At 37.3% G+C, this 18,834-nt stretch overlaps 2 protein-coding genes across 8 annotated transcripts in view; one reads left to right on the top strand and one right to left on the bottom strand.

The window, feature by feature from the left end:
- The window catches only part of trak2 (trafficking protein, kinesin binding 2), a 22,358-nt gene extending 14,546 nt beyond the window's left edge, over nt 1–7,812 (top strand). For all 6 annotated transcript variants that reach the window (XM_058778702.1, XM_058778701.1, XM_058778705.1 and 3 more), the window contains 9 exons: nt 419–549; nt 1,064–1,138; nt 1,792–1,929; nt 2,841–2,920; nt 3,016–3,195; nt 3,273–3,568; nt 4,431–4,925; nt 5,022–5,121; nt 5,836–7,812. In XM_058778702.1, coding sequence (XP_058634685.1) covers nt 419–549; nt 1,064–1,138; nt 1,792–1,929; nt 2,841–2,920; nt 3,016–3,195; nt 3,273–3,568; nt 4,431–4,925; nt 5,022–5,121; nt 5,836–6,610 — 2,270 coding nt within the window. In that variant the 3' untranslated portion in view covers nt 6,611–7,812. The remainder of the gene's footprint in view (nt 1–418; nt 550–1,063; nt 1,139–1,791; nt 1,930–2,840; nt 2,921–3,015; nt 3,196–3,272; nt 3,569–4,430; nt 4,926–5,021; nt 5,122–5,835) is intronic.
- Nucleotides 7,616–18,834, bottom strand: trim25l (tripartite motif containing 25, like). Of its 2 annotated transcripts, none has more exons than XM_058778709.1 (20): nt 17,709–18,834; nt 15,704–15,799; nt 14,798–15,031; nt 14,534–14,693; nt 14,377–14,442; nt 14,009–14,047; nt 13,880–13,918; nt 13,677–13,718; nt 13,494–13,556; nt 13,342–13,410; nt 13,193–13,255; nt 12,546–12,614; nt 12,323–12,382; nt 12,161–12,232; nt 12,014–12,073; nt 11,552–11,623; nt 10,928–10,945; nt 10,751–10,816; nt 10,274–10,339; nt 7,616–10,190 (listed from the first exon to the last, which is right to left on the bottom strand). In XM_058778709.1, exons 1-20 carry the CDS (start codon nt 18,360–18,362, stop codon nt 9,616–9,618), a joined length of 2,583 nt encoding a protein of 860 aa, XP_058634692.1. In that variant the 5' UTR covers nt 18,363–18,834; the 3' UTR covers nt 7,616–9,615. The 2 variants fall into 2 exon arrangements, with proteins under 2 accessions (XP_058634692.1, XP_058634691.1); XM_058778708.1 differs by having other exon boundaries at nt 13,193–13,258; nt 17,709–18,832.

Here is an 18,834-nt window from a genome sequence, read left to right as displayed (position 1 = left end):
TGTTTTGTTTTCAAGTACAAACATCTAAACAATCTTAAAGATAAATTGAACAAAATTCTGTGCGTTTATGCTTAAAACAAGAACAAATATCTATCAATGGGATGAAAAAACTTTTTTCTGACCCCACTGGCAGATATTTGTTCTGGTTTTAATCATAAACTTACTCCATTTTGATGAATTTCTTTGTGTTCGCTTCCATTTTCTTTTCTTGGTCTTAAAGTTTGAAATGTACATTTACAAAAACAATAAAAATGCATGTTATGTGCATGTAAACGATTATGTGAATCGATTGCATTAGGGTTCATATAAACAGAACCTTTAGAATGTGAAACCGGATCGGATTCATTCGGATCGACGTGCATTTAAATATACTTATTGAACTGAGTGATGTAGGTTTATTTTTGTGTTTGTTTAACAGGAGAGTCAAACAGTCAGATGGTGTCTCTGACGGATGAGCTCTCCCAGAAGAGCGAGGAGTTAATGAGACATCAGGAGGAGATCGCACAACTCCTCTCACAGATCGTCGAGCTCCAGCAAAGAATCAAAGAGGTGAGGATACATGCCATATTTAATACTTTTATTCAGCAAGTATGCATTAAATTGATCAAAAGTGATCGTATATACATTTATAATGTTACAAAAGATTCAAATTCTTTTAAACTTTCTATTCATCAAAGAATCCTAAAAAATGTATCATGGTTTGCATCTCTTTTCAAAATGTTTCTTGAGCAGCAAATCAGCATATTAGAATGATTTCTGAAGGATCATGTGACCTGCTGTCAAAAATGAAGATGTTTTCTTGATTTGCTGGTGCTTTTTCTATTTGCATGTGTGTTCTGAATTTTTGCATCGCGTTGAGCTCTCTCGGCCACCGTATCAAATAGAAAACAGTTATTTCAAATTGTATTAATATTTCACAATATTCTTATTTTTATTGTATTTTTGATCAAATAAATACAGCCTTGCTGAGCCTGAAAGACATTCAAAAACATTGAAAAAAAACTCGAATGGTACTGTATGTTGATGTATAATCATATAATGTATGTCTGTGTTTGTTTCTCAGTTGGCACTAGAGAAAGAAGAGCTGAGAATTCACCTTCAAGCCTCAAAGGAAGCACAGCGGCAGCTCACAGCTGAGGTGAAACTCCACATGCTGCACATACTGCGTGATGTAATGAACCTGAAGCTCAAACAGCTCTGCGTCTGCAAATCTGGATTAAGACTGATCATTCTGATTATAAACAGCCCTGTTTTACTTAAATACAGCGTTAGGATTAATCCGCTTGATTTAAGGTCTTAAAGCATTTTAAAGTTCTAAGAAAAAGTGACTTAGAAAAGGCTGTAAAGTCATGTAACTTTGTTCATGTCGTGTGTCCGTCTTATCATTGCACTTCTGCTGAACTTATGAAATGTGTCCATAAAGGCTGGAGTGTTATAACAAGTTACAGGACAAGATTGGTTAATAAATGCTGTGACCATAGTGACCTGGAAGTGTTATGGTGATCATGTCTGTAATCTCATGTATATCAGGGTATTGAACTCTCTTTGCTGGCACAATAACACATTTTTGGGACAATAGATTGTCCCAGATGTAATTGCAATAAATAAACAATATTGTTGTCATTTTAAGAGCTTTTTATGAAACGCATGTAACACAATAGGAAAAATCAAGGTTGTTCACATCGTACAATAAGTTGATAAAGTAATGGAGGCCTGCTCTGCTGTATTATGACACACACACCGTGGCCTGTGGAATATAAACGTCTGTCTGTGTCTCTGTGTGTGTTTTAGCTGAATGAGCTGTCAGACAGGAATGCCGAGTGTGTGGGAATGTTACACGAGTCCCAGGAGGAGATTAAGGAGCTGCGCAGTAAAAACACGCCATCTGCAGGCCTGCGCAGACACCTGTCGTACGGACTCTATCCTATGGTGAGAAACACCGATCTCTTGCTCCACACCTCCATCTCTCTCATACACATCTGTTTGTTAAAATGATACATGTTTCAATCACATCTGTTCTTAATACAAGCCATTTCAGTAATCTGCACATGCAATGCTTTATTAGATATTGTTAATGCATTATTATTCACATTGCAATCTAGTATATATTTTCATAAATAATTTTAACCATTATACGTTTATAATAGTGCATGGAATTTTGTGCCGATCATGTGTTTTAATCGGTGGGTATTGTAATTAGACATGTAAAAATAAATATGATAAAAAGAATAGACGTATATATGACTGTATTATTCTAGACCTTATTATAATTTTACATAATAGTGGTTACAGTTATTTGCAAAAACAAACAATACATTATATATAGACATATATAGTATAATATAATATGCAGACATGAAGCTGCTCCCACAACTCCTCAGCATTTATGTCAGCAAGTTTTGCTTTGGAAAGCACTGACAAAATGTATTTATTTTGTTGTTGTTTGGTTTATTTCATTTTTTCATTTTATTTTTTATTTCATTTTTTTTATTCTATTTCACTTTATTTCGCTTATTCATTCTGTTTCATTGTTTATAAATCTCTTTTATTTTATTTTGTTTTTTTTGTTTTTTGCTTTTTTATTCTTTTTTTCTGTTATTTCATTTTTAGTTTATGTCTTTATTTAATTTTGTTTTATTTTATTTATTTTTAGTTGCTTTTACAAAAAGAGGGGCGGGGGGGTGTTGATGATGTTGTTGTTTTTTTTTGTTTTGACTTTTGGTTTTGATTTTGATTTAGATTTTTGAATTACACATTTATTCTTGCATGGACCAGTCTCTGTTTCTCTGCTTTGGGTTTACAGGTATATAATCATTGCTAATTTTTTTTATGTCCTTCAGGATTCTTTGGCAGCAGAGATTGAAGGTACTATGAGAAGAGAGCTGAGTGTAGAAGAGGAAATCACCTTCCAGGACCAGAGGTGACGCTCACCATTCTCCTTCACACACACAGTTATAATAGTCATTTTATCCTTCAGCAGCACTGACCTTTGACCCCTGTCTGCTCCATCTGAAGGTCGACCCACAAGCGTGTGTTCCAGACGGTGCGGTCTGTCAATCAGTCGGTGATGAGAGCGGCTGCCGCAGTGCCTCCGATCCCTGGCTCCGCCCGCAGCGGCGTGGTCATGACCCCAGTGCCCTATCAATCACACACACCCAACACAGAGGAACGAGCTGGAGACGTGGACGCCACCAAGTGAGTGTGACTGCACAATGTGTTTATACCCACAATGCTTTTGTGTGCTTCTAACACATGTCTTGTGTGTGCTACAGAGAGAACTCTTGTCTGGGTCAGCCCGGCTCTCCCGGAGGAAACGACCTTACATCAGCCCTAAACCGCCTCTCCCTGCGGAGGCAGAACTTCCTGTGCGAGCGACAGTTCTTCCAGGCCGAGAGAGAGAGGAAACTGCTGGAGCTGGCGGCTGCTGAGTCAGAAGGGGGCGGGAGCGGCTGCAGTTCACCAATGGGAAGCACAGTCTCGTCTTTCACCAACCTATCAGAATTCTCCATCTCCTCCTGTTTCAAGACATTTCTCCCTGAAAAACTGCAGATTGTTAAACCAATGGAAGGTGAGTAGAGGGTAGTGTGCTGAAAAAAAGAGCCAAGTTTTTCTGAAATTGCAATTTTAAATGGATAACCTAGTCACTGTATGGACTGTGAGCATTTGGATAAATTTCTCCTTATATGTTACATTTAATTTTCTCTGGTTATAAAAGTTTCACAAGCTATAAATTCATGAAAATAATTGTTTATATATATATATTGTTATAGCATACATTTTATTTCATTAATCAGTTAATGTATTAAGTTTGCCAAACTAAATTTTATTTTTAAAAGCATTTATTAAGCTAGAAAAAATGTTTAAATATATTATTGTTAATCTTTATTCATAATAGAATGATGTTTAATAAATTAAATGCATAAATTAATACAACTTAAAACTGTTAAAAATGTATTAGTATACACTACCATTCAAAAGTTTTTTTTTTAATGTTTTTAAAAGAAGTCTCTTATACTCACCAATTATTTAATTAAACGTACAGTAAAAATAGTGTTGTGAAATATTATTTAAAATAGCTGTTTTCTATGTGAAACGTAATTTATTCCTGTAATGCAGATCTAAATTTTCAGCATCATTACTCCAGTCTTCAGTCAGTGTCACATATTCCTTCAGAAATGTTTTTAATATGCTGATTTGCTGCTCAAGAAACTTTTTTTTTCATTATTATTAAGAATATTCTTATTATCAGTGACCCCATACGTTTGAACAGTAGTGTGTATATATAGAAATAAGCAATTAACATAGATGAATAAATTCAGTAGCAGTATTGATCATTGTTTGTTGATGATGCCAGAAGGTGAAGAATTGCACATTATTGCAGTGTGTTACCATGTTTCTTGAGTATTTGTTCCTGTTGGCTTGATCTTCAGGTTCTCTGACTCTTCATCACTGGCAGCAGCTCGCTAAACCTCACCTGGCCACTATTCTAGACCCCCATCCGGGCGTAGTTACCAAAGGCTTCCGCCCTCTCCCTCTGGACAATGTTTACCACCTGGCTGACCTCGAAGAGGATGAAGACCAGGAGAAACTACTGTGGGAACACAAGAGAAAAGAGGAGGAGCCACAGGATGCAAAGATAAAAGAGGAAGATGAGGAGCAGGAGGAGGAGGAAGGAATCACATTTAACGTGCGCTCATCGTCCACTCCGGAAGAGAAGAGAGAGAGGAGGTGTGTCCAAAGCCCAGCTAATGTCCCGCCCCTTCCTGCATCCCTCAGGAATTCCCCTGTGCCCATAGCAATAGCTGTTTCCTTAGCAGCAGCAGTTAACCTGACAACCAGCGCTGCTCCTGCAGTTAGTTCTGGAGTCTCCGGATCAGCGGCTCCACAGTTTGAGCTGAATCTCGGCTCTAAAGCGCCCTCTACAGGTAAACGGCTGTCACTGCAAACACCTCCATTGCCTGTTTGTTTTCCGGTTTCTGTATAAAATGCATGTTTGTTGATCACTTTTTGTTTGTGTTTAGCTACAAATCCTGGGAAATATCAGAGCTCCACTTTTTCCACATACACCTTCACTACCTGCCGGATCCTGCATCCCAGTGACAGCACACAGGTGACAGCCAGGTACAACATCTATCACCCCTAATAAACAGCAGCTTAAGGGCGTGACTCATTTGATAACTTTCTTTATTTTTGCTGTTGTGTTTGGTGTCTTATTGAACTGCACTTTTTTAATTTAGTAAGTCAGGAACTGTCAGATTTTAGTATGCATAAAATGCAGATTTTTTTATGCATTTACATAAAAAACACAAAAGAACAACTGATTCAAAAGAGTCCTACGCTGATGAATCAGAGTGGTCACATTGTATGTTTGCAACCAGCAAAGTTAAGTGTTGTCTATTTATTTTTAATTGATCATTTATTTATTTTGGCACTTAATCTTTCTCAACTCTATTAATACATATAATATTAATATATAATAAAAATAGAATTATATTTATAATATTATTTAGATTTTTTTATCTTTTATTATTCTGGCACTTAATCTTTGTCAACTCTGTTAAAAACATTTATATATGGAGGAATTCAGACATCAGTTATTAATTGGAAAATAAATTGCTTTAATGTTTTTTTTTTACATTTTTATTTTTTATTTTTTTAATAAGATATTACATATAATAATATATAATTATATAATTGATTCATTCACTTAAATTGGTTCTCAATAGTGTGTGTGTGTGTGTGTGTGTGTGTGTATTTATTTATTTATTTATTCTGTAATATATTCTTATGCATGGATCTATTTGATCATATTACTGTTTTCTTTCTGTTTATCAGCTCTGCCTGCAGTCCTTCGTGGAGTAATAACACCCCGAGTTCTCTCCGGACCGGTCCCAGTACTCCAGTCACACCCTGCAGGTTGAGTCTGGGCGATTCTTTCCCCGTTCGCCGTCCTGCAGCGCCCCCTGGTGGTCTTGCCAAGCTCCTGCTGGAGAAAGGCATCTCTGCTCAGGGTCCCACTGCTGTGACGGCACCCAAAAAGCCTCTTTCTCTACGTCGTCTTCCCAGCACTCCTCCAAACTCCCCCTCCCACTCTCCATGCCCCTCTCCTGTGCCCTTTGACTCCCGATCCACCTCTTCGGACAACTTCCTAGCATCCCGTCCCGCCGAGCTCTTCCTGCAAGATGTCTACGGACTGAAACTCGGCCGTGCCCCGCGACCGGATCTCCTGAGCCCTGATCGATCTCCTCATGGGCCATTGACCAAACCCGACCGCCACTCCGTCAACCTCGTGAAGCATCTTCGCAAGCTAGGCTTGGATAAAAAAGTCCTCCAAGGGTCAGACGCAGAAGGCGCCCATCCACAGGAATCTGCCACCTTCCTAGCGACAGGAGGAGGCAGCTTATTGGATGGGCTTCGGCGAAATCAAAGTCTGCCCGCCATGGTTGGCCGCCGTAGTGCATCCGTCTCTAGTCCGTCCTTTCATGTCCCGCCCCCTCACCCTACCTCCCTGGCCCTTCCCACTCCACCATGGGGGAACCTAAACGAACCGCGCCGCACACGTAGACACGCCTCCCTTTCTCAGGCCCCACCCCACCTGCATAATTCATAAGGATGTGGGTGTGGTCTCCGACCAACAGGGGTGACTTTATATCTATCCCTCATATCCTTGATTAAACCATCTATTCCCCGGAAAAAGGATGTTTTTAAAGCACAAAAATGTGTCTTGTTGCCATCTTTATGTTAAAATGATGTTAAAATGAAGATTTTTAAAGGCCTTATAGCACTCAAGAGGAAACTAAGACTTCTAATCCTATTTTTCTCCATCTAAATTTCTTTTTTCCTTTATCATTCATCTGTGTCCCTTTATCCTTTATTTAGTTTCAATAATAAGTCTTTGCACTTATTTTCTCTCCAGTAACACGTGAGGCTGTGGAGGTGAAGTGTTGGATAGATCAGGCAGGGATATGTACGTGTCGAGGGTTGCTGAATGTTGAATCGATGGAAGTAAGTTGTAAAGAACTGGAAATATGAAGGTTTTTGTAGGTTTAAAGTGAATTTACTGTCACTTTGATTCATCCTAGTGAATCATATAAACAAGATTGAGGTGATGAACACAAACAAGAATGGAATACGGCAAGTGAAATAGATGGTCGCATCTCCACAGCCTCATTTTAGGGGTTTGACTTGAGTCATTCAGCAGTTCCTGTCAGTTCCTCTATGTAGTTGGTCAGTCCGTCCTGCATTATAGATAGCTAAAGCCTTATAGACATTTAGCAGAACATCTTTTTGCATCATTACAGGTGCAGGTGGAAGGTCTAAGCAAGCGTTTGCGTCGCTCAGCATGCTGGTGTAAGCTCCTTTTATTTCTTTGCACTGAATTGGTTTTTGGGAAGTTTTGTCACAAAAGAGCAGATCTGGATTGCTCAGGATATATTTGGGTTTGTACAGGCACTTGTTCTGCTACATGTAACCTGGTGTGTTATTTGAAAATTATTCAGGGACTGTGTATTTAAGGGAAATTAGTGATTTTTTCATATGTACACTGAAACCTAAAGACAAGGGATTTTGATTCTTTTGATCATTTTTGCTCCCGGTTTCCATCTTCAACAGAGTAGTTCTCATTCTACCCCTTAAATATAAAGCATACAAATTGTATTTCTAGTGAATACAGAAACCTTTCTGAAGAAGCCCTAAAGATGTCAACCACTGTATTACGTGGTCTTGACACTTTGACCCCAGAATGAATTCCTTAGTGACACCATCTTCACTTATTTCCCTACTTTCCTCATTTTATGCACTTTTCATTTTTAACCCACTAGAATTGTGTGTGTTTTAGTAAATAGGCATTACATGTGTTATCTAACCGTAAGGTAAGACTAGAGTACGTTAATACATTTAACCGGAGAGATAGCTAATATTCTTTACTAACCATTCAGCTAGGAATGAGATTTTAATATATTTCATGTTTTTGGTGGAGTTTGAGAAGGGACTCAAGATTCAAAGAGCTTTTTGGGTTTAAACCAAAATTATTTGTCTTTCTTGCCTGAATTGTCATTTTATAAGCTAAAACGTATGTGAACGTGTTTGTTTTTGTGGTAAACTGACCTTTTGTGCTTTCTAATAAATGACATGATGACAGCACAAGGAAAACCGTTTGGTTCAAAAACTGTTACAGGAAAGACATTTTAATAAGCTTTTGTCAGCTATGCCAAGAACAAAATCGAAAGTTGGTCAAATCAATCACATCGTACAACTCCTTCAGAATAATACCAGCATGCTTGCTGCATCTATACATCACTAGCTTTATCTCTAATCCCAGCTGAAGTGTATGGTACTAAACGCATGATTTGATTTCTGTATCAAAGTGTCCTTATTTACATCCTGCTGTTGATGTCATCAAGCTCTCTGCTGCCAATGAGGTCAAAGGTCAATGCTTGAAGATGATGCCACAAGTTGTGACATCAAGCACCAGGTGATTTCTTTTGTGCTTTTGACATAGTAACCACAGCCTCGGTGTGTTCTCCTGTGTTTAGCTGTCAGAACCCTGTATTAGTATCATTATGTTGTGTTTTTTTTTTTTTATAATAAAACGAACAAATTCAATGTCGGTGTTCCTGTCATTTCATCCTGAGAAGTTTGATATCTATACACAGCTTTTTATTCAAGTTCATTTTAGGTTTACAAACATTTTTGGTATATTATAGTGACAGTACAAATAATTTCCCTTATGCATAAGTTATTTTGCTTTACATTAATAATTATTTTATGTTAATAATTATTTGCCATAACCATACAATTTTTATTCTCTAAAAGGGTGGATAAACATGTCTAGAAGAGAAAAATAAATTACATTTTGCATAAATTAAACACATCTTCAGAATTAAAGCCACAAGTTGTTTTTTTTTATGTATTGTAACATTATCATTCTTATTACCATAAATAAAACATTTGATTTTTGCAGATTTACAAATCTTGCTGTACTTCCAAAATTAAAATCATAATTGAATAATGAGAATTACAAACAAATGTTGAGCTATAAGCTATGAAATTGAAAATGTGCTTTTTTTTTTTTTTTTTAATTGAAGCCTATTGGTAGAACAATTATTTTTATGTACAGTATAATTACATATTTTAATATAATAATTATTTTAATAATTTATATTAGTAATTTTTTGCCATAACCATTCAATCCTGGTCCCAAAAAAGTGTAGGAAAAACATGTTCGATGGGGAAATAAAAATATAAAAAAAGATTTTTATGACAATTAATAATCATTATATCTCGCTTCTCATTACTATAGTTAAAAAATATATATATATAATTTATTACTGTTATATGAATAAAATATTTATTTTATTTTTGCATATTTAAATGTCTAGACAGTATGATTAACATGGCTGTATTGCAGAAATGAAAATCATAATTGTACAAAAATGTTACTATAGAAACATTATGGTAATATAAATTTGGAGGGGAAAGTACTGAATCTTTATGAAAAATAATTTTGGTCTTGCCAATAGGCTTCATTTTCTTGCAAAATATAATTCATTCTTTTTTCTTTTGATTTTGGGGTGAAATATGACCTGCATATTATTTTTGTGAGATTCGCTCAGTTCACAAGGGACAGATTTTAATGCTGTCTGACGTGGAGCTGAACTGCCCCATGGCAAAATCCAGCCCCACGCCGACCCCACAGCCCACCCCGAACGCAGCGTACAGCGGTGGTGGGAACGACCCTTGAAAAGCATGGAGAGGAACCAACTCATCATCCACACTATAGAAAGTCAGAGTCCCTGCGGTCCTGTCCAGAAACACCCCGACTCGAGGGCTGTAGGTCACGGGGATCTCCACCTTCTGATTGGCGTGCATGGCTGCGCAGCACATGTCTGACAGCTCCAAGCTCCACGATTGGCTGTTATACCCAACCCCCGCCCCTGAATCTGCCCCTTTGCGGGACATGGAACCACCGACCACACCCAGAGAAGAGCCACGCCCCCTCCACTCCACCTCCCAGTAGCAGCGGTCAGAGGAGAGGGGCTGGAGACAGAGCACCTGCGTCCAGCCGTCGAAGCGCTGAGGGAGGTCGGGGTACGGCTGAGACGTCTGCTGAAGGGTGGCCACGGTGTCTCCATCAGACAAGACCAGACGCCGATGGGCTGTGTTTGGATCCAGGGTCAAATCACAAGCATCTAATAGAGAGAGAGAGAAAAATAGATCAGCAAATAAACTTGAAACAGAATGAAAAGACAAGATATGTGAGAAATAAACTCACATTGCAGGAACTCGTCTCTGCTTCTGGGCTCTGGGGCCTGAATACTGTCAATGTTAATTTCTCTCACTGTAAAAAAAAAAACGAAAACAAAAAGAATCAGACAAAAGCTACAGGCTGTAAGGAAATATGTAAAATTACATCTAAAAAAGAACGCTGTTTTGAAAAATTAACTGGACACATTTTAAAGTGACACTATTCTATTTCTGATTAATATGGTGGTGAACAGTTTATTACATAATCTGTCTGTCTTTCTATCCATCCATTCATCCACCATCCAACTTCCCATCCATCTACACATCCATCCATGTATATGCTGTATATGTATCCATGCATCCATATACACATCTATCTATCTATCTATCTATCTATCCATGTATCCATGTATCCATCTATCCATCCACCCATTCACCCATCTCTTCATCCATCTGTCTTTCATAATATGATGTGTGTAGTGTAAAAGATATTGTAAATGCTGACGTGTGGGAAAAGCAGGATTGACCACTGGACTGTCAGTAGGTGAGTCCAGGAACAGCCCAGGAATCACTGTACAGAGAGAAAGACAGAAACAGAGTGAGACAGTGATCAATCTTTCCCCTAAATATAATCAATTTAACTAACTGTAAAGCTACAAACAAACAAAAACCTTAATATTACCTTCTGTTGGCTCTCCCCCTACAGAGAAAAGAGAGATACAGTCAATATTAGTTTTTAAATATTTAACTTTTACTACGAATTTCTGTTTTTAGAGCTAATTTGACTAAAGCAAATGTGTGGGTTTATAGTATTTTTGAGTAAAAACAACAATATTGTGAAATATTATAATAATTTATTTTCTATTTGAATATATATTTAACCTAGTGATGCAAAGCTGAATTTTCAGCATCATTACTCCAGTCTTCAGTGTCACATGATCCTCAGAAATCATTCTAATATGATGACATTTTTTTCTGAATTCTTTGAATTGAAAATGTAAAAGAACAGCATTTATTGGAAATATAAATCTTTTGTAACAGTAATGTCTTTACTGTCACTTGATCAATTTAATGCAAATTGCTAAATAAAACTATTCATTTCATTGAAAAAAAAATGCAGTTTTATTATTTAAACAACATAATTTCTTTTTTCATGACCATTTTTCATCCTCTCTTTGTTATTTGTATTTGAATGCATACATTTATAAATTATGTAGATGGCAAATTATATGAATTTCTAAATGTAAATTATTTTATTTAAAATGTATATTTTCAAACAATCGGCAGTGTACAGTGAGTGACTTACAGGCACTGGCACGGGAGAGGCTACGAGGTCTCACTGACTCCGCCTCCTGGATAGTGGGTGTGGCCTCTTTCACTGTGAGTGATTGAAATGTGACGCATGACATCGTGTTTAATGAAATACTTTAAAACGTGATGATGACTGTTGACAAAACATTAAAAATAATGTACACATTTAGCTCTTGTTGTTGCACACATGCAACAGATGCAGACAAAAAGAAGGGCATTTTGAGGTACTTGACATACAGTATATTCTTTGACCACAGTTCACATGAGCAGGAAACACAGGCGTTTATCTGGATTCTAGACGAACCAGAATGACTAGTAAAGATATCTTAACAAGCCTAAGCTTGGCTTCATTGTGTGAGGGTTTATGTGAGCGTATTTCAGCTACGCATTTGTCCCCAAAAGTTAGTTAGCTCATCATATGTCCTCATTTAGATTGTGTGTGTGTTCTTTCGCTCACCTGTGTCCTGTCTTTTCTTCCTGTTTCTGGGCAAGAGAGAGCTCAGACTCCATCTGTCCGCTGATGAAGAACAGAATGGGGAAATTTATAAATAGGATTAGAAACACAACATCTTGATTTGATCGTATAGTGTATGTTTGATCTCACATTGTCTGGCCGGCTGCTGTCTGTCCACAGCGTTTGACCTCTGCTGTGAGGGACTCGGAGCTTCTCCGTTGACTGTCGTGAGGGAAAACAGACACAAACATGATGCAATTCTTAAAAGCGTCTGTGTTAAGTTTCAATAATCAGACATGAATCAAGCATCACCTTGTTCTCTGTCCTCTCTCCTCAGTCTCGGCCTTATTGAACTCAAACTCCAGCGGTCCGCTGACAATTAAATGGAAAACAGCTTTAAAACACTGTGTACTTGGTTTAGAAAGAATGCAAAGTATTTAAAGTGGGGTTCAAGTTGGGGACAATATCTGTTATATTTCATTTAAACCAAAATGACAGTGTGCTGGTTATAATGTGTTTGCATGTTTGATCTCACCTGGTTCTTCATCACGTGTGTTTCTGCTCTGTGTGCTTTGACGTCTTTGAGAGGCCTGATTTTCTCTTTCTATACAGAGATAATAGAAAATGACAAATGAATTGACACAGGGGTGAATGTCAGGATACATTTGAGTCATATTTCACCCCAGAATCAAATAGGGAAAAAAGAAATTACATTTTTCCTAGCCCCATCTAAATTTTATAGTCTGAGTTTAATGACATGTATGATTATAAAGTATTTAAACTGTAAATTAGACACACGCAATACTCGACATATTTATATTTATAAAGTATGTATATGGTCAATTATTTGCATGTATAAAGAATGCATACAAATATTAGCGATTACATACAAAGATCATTGTAGCACTATCAATGCTGCACTGATAAAAAATTGCAGTAATTTCATTTTACTCTAATATAAAGAAAATAAATAATGTAACATTAATAACACTAACAATTGAATAACTCAAAAGTAAAAATATCTGGACATATTATGATAATGAGATTGTCATAAAAAGTAATGCAAAATAATATTTATGGTTCTAAAAATAGGCTTCATTTATTTTCTGCATTTTTTTTTTCTTTTTTCAGATTTTGGATTATAGGATATGACCTGGATATCTTTCACCCATTAAAACTCACCCTGATCTCTGTCTTCTCCACTCGGTCTCCCTCTTGATCTCACTGAACTTAAACTCCAGGTGTCTGCTGAGAAATCGAATAAACAATGAGCAAAGCTACACCAGACAGATGCTTATTTTTATATCTTTATGAATATATCTCATTCTCACCATTATTGTTTTCTCTTTCCTCTCTCCTTTGTGTTTCTCTTGGTCTCAAGGAACTGCGACTCCTGTCAGCTGCAGAGTGAGAAACTATGAATGACATACTACAGATGATTACAGACATACATGAGTAAAAGTGTGTGAGACACATGTCTTACTGTCATCTTTCTCCTCTCTCGGGGATCTGGCTTGTCTTGGGGAGTTTGTAACAACTCTGTTAACTGATATAAACAAATTTTGATACAAAAACTATTCAAAATCCTACATACAGTGGCACAAACTCATTCTAAAAACACATTTAAAAAGTTAAATCAGATCACTTTGTCAGCAAACAGTCTCACCTCTGGGCTCATTGCTTCTGACAGCTTGTGTACGCGTGTTCACTGAAGAAAGAAAAATACTTACAGGACAGCTGATATTGGATTTAATTTGCTAAAATTAAATTAAATTAAAAATTAAAAATTAAAAATTAAAAATTAAAAATTAAAAATTAAAAATTAAAAATTAAAAATTAAAAATTAAAAATTAAATTACATTAAATTACCTGTTCCTCGTGTGCTTACTGAAGGCAGTGGTGGGGGTCCTGAAAATGTTCACATACATTAGAAACTCTAAGACAAAAAATTTAAATATTAAATTACATTTAAAATAGTTTTATTCATTGTTTTCATACCTTGTGCACGAGTGGTTCTGGCTCCTTTTCCAGAAAACACTGTGATGCAAAAAAAATTTATATTCATTTCATTTTATATATATATATATATTTAATATATATATATCCACACACACACACAAATTACAAATACATTTAAATAATTTGACATTTTTTATTTATTTTTATAATTTCTTTTTATATTAAGATTGTATTAAAAGATTTTATAATAATTTATCTTTTAATATTTTTTCTTCACATTATCTTTTTTCCATGTCTCTAGTCTCTGTTGTCAATTCTGTCTTTGCATTGGCAATACTGTGTATAAAACATTCATTCCACTTTGAACATTTTTTGTCACCAAATGAACTGTAGTGAAATTGACTTGCGTTTCATTATGCCTCCTGTTTTCTGTCCGTTGCGGTCCGCTACGGTGAACGCTGTGGTGTTGTACACTGAGGAGAGACACAGATAATGACCCTATAGTGACCCTGTACATGACAGCAGTTCAGTGTGTGTGATTGTGAGACCTGAGTGTGTTTGTACCCGTCTTGTTGATCTTGTCCAGCTCCTGGTCACACATCTCCTCCACTTTCTCCCTCAGCTGGACGACGACGCTCCTGACAGGATCAAACGTGGCTTCAGGGTTCACGGTTACAGCTCCCAGATCTCCCCCTTCCAGCGGGCAGCACAGAGACTGATGCGTCTGTGGAGACAAGGTATGAAAAGATCATTCATGTGCTCTCTGTGACATTAGATCTCAGTTTTGTAAACCCCACGTCACCAAATCTGATGAATCCATCGTCTGACCTTCAGGAAGTGGATATTGTCCTGGCAGTTGATGAGCTCTTTCAATTTTTTATCTTTTTTCTTCAGCTGTTTGACTTCGGCCTCCAGTTTGGTCACCACTTCCTGAGCCTCGTTGAGTTTCTCCTGCGCAGTGGAGACCATCACGTCCTGCAGCAGCTCCAGCATCCGCTGCACTGACTCCTGGAGTTCAGACAGGACCACGTCCGCCTCGTCCCGCACCGTTTCTGAGGACCTCTACACACACACACACACACAGAGGATGCTCAGACCTTACAGGGATAGTTCAGCAAAAAATGTCATCATTTACTCACCCGCATGTCATTCCAAACCCATAAAACTTTGGTTAGTCTTCATAACACAAATTAAAATATTCCTAATAAAGCCTGAGAGGTTTCTGTCCAGATCCAAAACTAAAAAGGTTTTTTTTATAAAAAAAAAAAATAAAAGTGAGAGAAAATCCAAGTCTTGTGAAGAGATATGATTGCTTTATACAATGAACAGATTTATTTCAGGCTTTTATTTGCATATATTAACACACATACATAGAGCACATAAAATAAGGTAAACACTGAAGCATGCCTCATACATGCACATTTGAGCGTCCATGTTTACCATATGTGACGTGCTCATACATGTACTGTATGTATCGATCATTGTTTATATGTAAGTAAAAAGCTAAGTTAAATCTGTTCATCATGTAAAGCCATTGTCTCTCTTCAGAAGTCTTGAATTAAGCCACAACACACCTTTATGACCTTTTTGGATCTCATGATGACAGAATTTTAATTTTTGGGTGAACTTTCCCTTTAAAGATCATGATTGTGTGAGATTCAACTCATAAAAGCAACAGAATATGCTTATGAATATGATTTTTTTTTTTCTTTCTTGGGTGTCATAAATATTTACCGTGAGTGTGTCTAAGACTTTCTTCATGTCTTTCAGTTCTCTCTCTCTGTCCTGGAGTCGCTGATGGTTCTCAGACAGAACTGCACCCAGCTCTTTCTAATTCAATAACAAAGATTAGCACACAAAACAAGAGTTCAGAATAGACTGGAATGTGGACTGGAATGAGTGTGAGTGGAACAAGACTAGTTCATCAATACTAAATCAGACTGGCACAGTAATACAACACGTCAGGCAAAAGCTAAAGGTGAGTCAGGCTGTTCAAACAGTGCTAGTGAAAGAGCATTTTTCTGAATGACGTCACTGCCTTGCAGACATGATCATTTTCCAGGCTCATTGACGTTATGACAGACGTCAAAAATAAAGATTCCTCAGAGCAGTTGTCATGGAAATGGAAGAAGCTGAGCATTTGTGCACCTTGTTGAAAATAAGAAAGGTTTGTAATCTGTATATTTGCACACTGTGTATGCGGTTATGCATATGTTATGAAAACAATAAAAAATTTGACCAGTAAACTTCTGACACTGGACTGAAATTTCCCTTATGTAAAAGTGCTGCAGTACCATTGCACAGTGAAGTATCAAATGGTAATACCTACTTTAATATATACTATGGTACTTGAAGGTCATGAAATTTATTTACCATAATTACATTGAAGAATACTACTGAATTATAATAGGGATTTATTTAATTAATTATAATAGAGAATTATAATAGGGATGCACTGACATTAAGATTTTTGCCAATAATTATTTTTGTTACAATGAATGGCCATAATTAAAATTCTGCAATATCTAAATACATTTTTTATTTTTACTGAATTTATGCATCACAGCATTATAACACAGAGTATAAATGGATATTTATTTTGAGAGTTGCTAAAAATTGCATTTAACAGTATTTTTAAATTATCCCATATCAGCTCCAATATAATGTATGCTACAGATAAAACACAATAAAACACATTTAATATTGGCTGATAACCAATATGGCACCAATATATTGTGCATCCATAATTATAATCAATTAAATTTGATTATACCATGTTAAGGTTATAGGTTTGTTCAAATCTCTAAGTAGCAAAATGTAACGTTTAAAGCTACACTATGTGTCTCGTCTGGCATCGTTACCACCATCATAAACATTGTTTTGTGAACCTAGTCAATGAACAGCAAATGTGTTGCAATGCAAACTATGTTAATTCATGTTTTATTAAGTACTGTCGTTTTCCTTTTTTGCTCTTTTCGTTGGAGGTTCAATTCTTGTGGCTTTAGTAGTAGTCTGACCTTATATTCTTTTTTTTACGGATATGACGTAAACATGCAAGAAGCATGCATTTTCCCGGGAAATCCGTCCCGACAGCTCAAATTTAAATAATTATTGTAAGCTTGAAATATGGTAAGGCAAAAACAAGGTTTGGAAGATGGTTTTATGATGTACTTGCTCATTATTTTAATTTTGTTCATTTCAAACAAAAGAAAAGTTATGTTTTAATAACCCTTACAGATAGTTTATGGTATTTTTGGACTCCCAATTGTGACCCTGGACCACAAAACCAGTCATAAGATATATTTGTAGCAATAGCCAACAATACATTGTATGGTTTTTTTTTAATGCCAAAAATCATTAGGATATTAAGTAAAGATCATATTCCATGAAGATATTTTGTAAATTTCCTACCGTAAACAAAACTTAATTTTTCAATAATATGCGTTGCTAAAGACTTCATTTGGACAACTTTAAAGGTGATTTTCTCTATATTTAGATTTTTTTGCACCCTCATATTCAAGATTTTCAAATAGTTCTATCTCAGCTAAATATTGTCCTATCTTAACAAACCGGCCTACATCAATGGAAAGCTTATTTATTCAGCTTTCAAAAAATTGACCCTTATGACTGGTTTTGTGGTCCAGGGTCACAATTATGAATCTTTTACATCCTGATTAAATCCTTTTTTTTTTTTTTTAGATGTTACTATATTTGTGAGTATGTTTGATGTGGTTCCCACCTGCTTCTCATTTCTCTCAGCCTGTGTGGAGACGCTCTCGTGGCCCTTGTGCTGGTTGCTGGTGCACAGCCAGCACACGTACATCTGACAGGAGCGGCAGAAGAACTCCTGCAGGTACTTGTGCTCGGGGCAGATTTTCTGGCTCAGGTCACTGGTGGGCGCGATCAGCTCGTGGTTCTTCAGCGTCTCCTGCATGTTATGAGGCTTCAGGTGAGTCTCACAGAACGATGCCATGCACACCAAACACGTCTTTACGGCCGCTCTGGGATCAGGGCAGCGGTCACAGGGCACCGCCGAACCTGGCAGCTTTTTCGATGCCCCTTTGCTCCGTGTGCGCGCACGCTCAGACGCAGAGGACGCTGCGCTCCGGGCGCTCTTGATGGACTCTCGCCCAGCGGAGCTGAGGGCCCCTCGGCGGAGCTGCTCCACGGCTTCGGCCAGCATGGTGTTCCTGCAGAGAGTGGGACGAGGGTTGAAGGTCTGCCGGCATTCTGGGCAGCTGTAGGTGCCATTTTTCCTGCCTTCATTGTCCCAGTAATCTGCGATGCAGGCCATGCAGTAACTGTGGCCACATGGGATGGTCACAGGGTCAGAGGGCAGATCCAGACAGACGGGGCAGTTAAACTGCTCCTCTGTCCATAGACGAGCACTCATTCTGAGGGTGTAAATTCAGAATGTAAAAATAAAATAAAGTTGAGCCTAATGTACTCCACGCGCACCTGGGACAGAGTCGGTGTAAATGTTCCAGCTGTGAGTGTGTGAGTGTGTTTCTGTTTCTCCGGTCTGACTGGATGAGGGTGAGACGCTCACTGAGCAGGTTTGGGGAGAAAATCAGGCCCGCATTTGCATTCCTCTTCATTTGCACATCGCACTACATGTGTAGGAAGTAAATGAAAGAATCAAGTAAAATAAAGTGCAATACACATAACAGATTTTCTGAGGAAAAGCTGAGGGCCTGTGCAAAATTTGACACTAGACTGTTACAGGTGGTTGCCAGGGTGTTGCTATGCAGTTGCTAAGGTAAAAAGGTAATGGGAAAATACGAAAAGTCCATCCTTGCGTCTATGTGATTTGTTTTCATCTGTTAACCAGGTGGAAACCATAAGTCCAGCCAGTTTGAAAAGTA

The sequence above is a fragment of the Onychostoma macrolepis genome, chromosome 06 (assembly GCF_012432095.1).
Source record: "Onychostoma macrolepis isolate SWU-2019 chromosome 06, ASM1243209v1, whole genome shotgun sequence".
NCBI lineage: Eukaryota > Metazoa > Chordata > Actinopteri > Cypriniformes > Cyprinidae > Onychostoma > Onychostoma macrolepis.
This window is presented reverse-complemented; position numbering and strand designations above follow the sequence as displayed.